At 36.6% G+C, this 4598-nt stretch overlaps 1 protein-coding gene across 1 annotated transcript in view; it reads left to right on the top strand.

Moving 5' to 3' along the window:
• Positions 1–1792: 1792 nt before the first annotated feature.
• The window catches only part of HELRODRAFT_184107 (hypothetical protein), a gene marked incomplete at both ends in the record, with an annotated part of 29873 nt that continues 27067 nt past the window's right edge, over positions 1793–4598 (top strand). The window contains 4 exons of the mRNA XM_009015805.1: positions 1793–1913; positions 2108–2278; positions 2773–2937; positions 3172–3233. Of these exons, the coding sequence (XP_009014053.1) occupies positions 1793–1913; positions 2108–2278; positions 2773–2937; positions 3172–3233 (519 nt within the window). The remainder of the gene's footprint in view (positions 1914–2107; positions 2279–2772; positions 2938–3171; positions 3234–4598) is intronic.

Genomic DNA, 4598 nt, shown 5'->3' with positions numbered 1-4598 from the left:
CGACAGCAACAACGACAGCAGCAACATCAACACCACAAACAACACCACAAACAACACCACAAACAACACTACAAACAACGCCACAAACAACAACAACAAAAAAACTTCATTGTCGAATGCACGCTGAATTGACATGGGAATGCAACGACAATACTTATTGCGCGCCACTTACTCTAAAACTAATACAAATACTGCCACTACTACCACTACTACAACTACTACCACTACTACTACTATTGCCACTACTACTACTACCACTACTACTAATACTACTACTACTGCTACTACTACTACTACTATTACCACTACTACTACTACTACTACTACTATTACTACTACTACTAATACTACTACTATTACTACTACTGCTACTACTACTACTACTACTACTACTACTACTACTACAACAGAAACAACAACAACATCTACTACTACTACTACTATTGGTAGTTCTTTTTTGAGGTTCATATTTATATAAATTATGAACTACCGTTAAAAACTCTACTGCTACTACCACCACCACCACCACTACTACTTCTTCTACTTACTGATACTTTTTCAACTACCACCACTACTACTACTACTATTACTACTACTACTATTACTACTACTACTACTGCTACTACTACTGCTACTACTACTACTACTACTGCTACTACTACTGCTGCTACTACTACTGCTTCTGCTTCTACTACTAATACCACAACCAAAAATGACATTTAATACTATCTATCATAAATAATCTTGATGCTATTGCTGTTCGTGTATCGCTGTTAATGTTACTATTGTTGTTTTCATTGTTGTTATTGTTGTTGTCGCTGTCATTGTTGATGTGTAGTTGTTGTTGTGTAGTTGTTGTTATTATTAATGTTCTTGTTGTTGTTGTCTTGCAGTTGTTTTTAACGTTATTTTTGTTGTTATTGTTGCTATAGTTGTGATTATTGTTGTTATTATTGTAGCCGTAGCCATTAAAATGAATATAAAAAATTGAGTGTGTGTCGAGAGCAGAAGGAAATATTCTTTTGTATGTGTGTTTGTGTTTCTTTATGTGTGTGTGCGTGCACACATGTGTTTATATGGGTATGTTTTAGAAAATTTTTTTGTCGGCGTATGTAGTGACATTAAACTTTTGAATCAGTAGCCAGGATGTCACCACAAAATCGCTACGAAGTAGCCAAAATGTCGCTACAAAGTAGCCACAAAGTTGCTACAAAGTAGCCACAAAGTCGCTACAAAGTAGCCACAAAGTCGCTACAAAGTAGCCATAAAGTCGGCTTCAGAGGTGGCATGTCAAGTCAAGTCATGAATATAACTAGCCTCAGTCAAAAATTTTCTTCCACCCAGAACGACGTCATGCTTACTGAAAATGTGAATTTTAAATTGAAAATCGAAATACAATTGAAGTTTTCTATATATTTCTATGTTTTGGAAACAACAAACAATATAAAAACGCATTCAAGTGATTGGCTAAACTCAGGTCTCGGTGTGATTCGTGATCGTGTGGATGTTTTATGATACGGTGATGACGTAAACAAAAAAAAAACAACAACAGAACGACATTAACTATAACATTTCAATCACCACCAACAACAACATCAACAACAACAACCAACAACAACATCAACAACTTCACACCAACAAAAGCAAATATCAACAACATCAACATGAACAAATTCACAACAACAAAAACAACAACAACATACATCAACAACAGCCACAACAACATTATCATTATCAACAGCATCCGACCACCAACTCAGCTTCCTCACCACCACACACTCTGTTTTCGACCATGACCTTCATGTCTTGTTGCTGTTGCTGCTGCTTAGTTGCCTCCGTTGCCATACGCAGCTGCCTGCCTAGCAACCCGAGAGCTGACGTCATAATTATTTTGCCGCTCCACTTCCGGTTTGGTTAGTTCGGACGTTTTGATGTTGATTATAATGATGATGGGGGCGGTGATTGTGATGACGATGAAAACGTGATGATGATGACGATGATGATGACGATGATGATGATAGTAGGAATAAGAATGGTATTGACGATAACGATGACGATACTGATGATGATGATGATAATTATGAATCCGATGTCGGAACACACACAGAAACAATAAAAGTGTTCTCCGTTAATAACAATGCCAACGAAATTGTTGATGAAAGATTCAGCGAATCATCACCATCATCACCATCATCATCACCCTCCTCATCATCATCATCATCCTCATCCTCTCTGACGTCATCGTCTACGTCATCTTTGTCTACCCTATCTGCTTATGGTTAGTGCGCCCACTGTGCCCTATATGTTTCCATGTTTTCGTAAAATATATTGTTGATACTTCAAAATAATATTTTGTGTGGCAAACATTTATGCATATGTGTTTATATATATAATATGTATATATATGTATATATACAATATATATATATATATATATAGTTATATATTTATACAATATTCTATAAATTCTTCCGAATGTTTGGCGTTAATTCGACAAGACTTGAACTACATTCTTTTTAATTTCTAACTCTCGGGAGAGGTGGAGCAGTCGATTGTTAGATTAAATTGGTTGGCCGCAGAACTCCGAGTAGAAGCTGGTAATAGAGTATAATTTTTACAATATTCTATAAATTCTACCGAATGTTTGGCGTTAAGGGTTTAATACCAACATGATATATTTACATATACATGTTTGTGTGTGTGTAAGCGTGTGTGTGACATCTTGATTGTTATTTTCATCTTCATCTTCATCTTCATTATCATACAAATCAGATGTCTACCCCCAAAACATCCACCCCAATTTACCACTCACTTCATCTTCTTCCTCTTCCTGCTCTCTTCACTACCCCATCTGCGACCCACCACTGGGCTGTGACGTCACAGTAGGGATGTGCCTCTGCCCCAGGGGATACCAGATGGAGGAGGGTGTTTGCGTGGGTGAGTTCTGATGAGGATGGAGGTGGTGGTGATTTGGATGATGAGGAGTGTTATCTTAAAGAATAATAAATTTTTAGGAATGTTACATTAATTATTATATATTAAAAACTTTCTTCTACAATACTAATGCTAACATTTTTTCATCTACCAGTACAATTACTACTTCTTGTAATTACACATCCTACTAATACATTTGAAAATACTACAGCTACTGTGATAGTTATTTATCATTAGTCACCGAGTTAGCTCAGACAGTAGAAGCGCTACGTCTCGCGCCGCTTTTAGGCGATGGCCTGGTTCGAATACTGTCTGTCCGAAATTCGAAAGACCATCTTGAGCGTATGATGCGGCGCTTGAACGTGCATACAGAGCGTGTGTGGTGTGGGTAATACGCCACATTTACTACTACTACTACTATAACTACTACTACCGCAACCGCCACCACCACTACTACTACTACTGCTGCTGCTGCTACTACTACTACTACTACCATAGCGGCCATTTTCATTGGTCATTTGGATACGTCACGTGATGTCCGCCCAATAATGCTTCTGCTAGTGGCGGTGGACAATTTTAAAGAGAGAGTAACTGAAGGAAATAAAGAAAGATGAAAAGGAATGAAAAAAGATAAACAGCAGAGAGAGAAAGAGAGAGAGAGAGAAGAGAGAGAAGAGAGAGAGAGAGGACGCAGGAAACAGTTGGGAAAAAAACTAAGATAGAAAAATTTATTTTCCAGCCAACTGAAATTGAGAGAGAATGAGAGAGAGAGAGAGAGGAAGAAAGAGAGAGAAAGAGAGATAAAGAAAGGGAAACAAAGAATATTAGAGAGATATTACTGGGGTGGAAAGTTGAAACGAACAAGAAATAGGTGAACTTGAAAAAAGTGAGTGAGAGTAGTATAAAAAATGAGAGAGAGAAAAAGATCAAAAGAGAGAGAGAGAGAGAGAAAAAAAGAGATAGAAAATAAAATAATAAAAAATTATTAAAAAAAAAAAAACAATGAGATGTAAACTGAGTCGAGTTAAACAAAAAGCCGAATGATGAAAAAAAAGAGAAATTGTTAAAAGAAACGGAGAGAGAAAGAGAGAGAACGAAAGAAAGAAAAAGAGAGAGAGATTCTAAAGATAGGAGAGTAGAAAAAACCACTAAGCAGACCAAAAAAACACAACAAAATATATAGGAGAGAGAGAGAGAGAGAGAGAGAGAAGAGAGGGGTTTAGTTTATCGTGGCTTAATTTCAAATTTGTTTAGTTTTGCCATATGCAACGTAGAAAAAAAACCGCTGCTACAACTACTGCCCCGGTTTATATTTCTAATTTGAGTACTACATTCAGTACTAGTACTGCTGCTACTGCTGCTACTACTACTACTTCTACTACTACTGCTACTACTACTACCACTACTGATACTAATACTACTACTACTACTACTACTACAACTACTACTACTACTAATACTAATACTACTACTACTACTACTACTACTACTACTACTGATACTATTACTACTACTACTACTACTACTACTACCACTACTACTGCTACTAATACTACTACTACTACTACTACTACTACTACTACTACTACTACTGATACTATTACTACTACTACTACTACTACTACCACTACTACTGCTACTAATACTACTACTACTACTACTAC

The sequence above is a fragment of the Helobdella robusta genome (genome assembly GCF_000326865.2).
Source record: "Helobdella robusta unplaced genomic scaffold HELROscaffold_163, whole genome shotgun sequence".
NCBI classification, from domain to species: domain Eukaryota; kingdom Metazoa; phylum Annelida; class Clitellata; order Rhynchobdellida; family Glossiphoniidae; genus Helobdella; species Helobdella robusta.
This window is presented reverse-complemented; position numbering and strand designations above follow the sequence as displayed.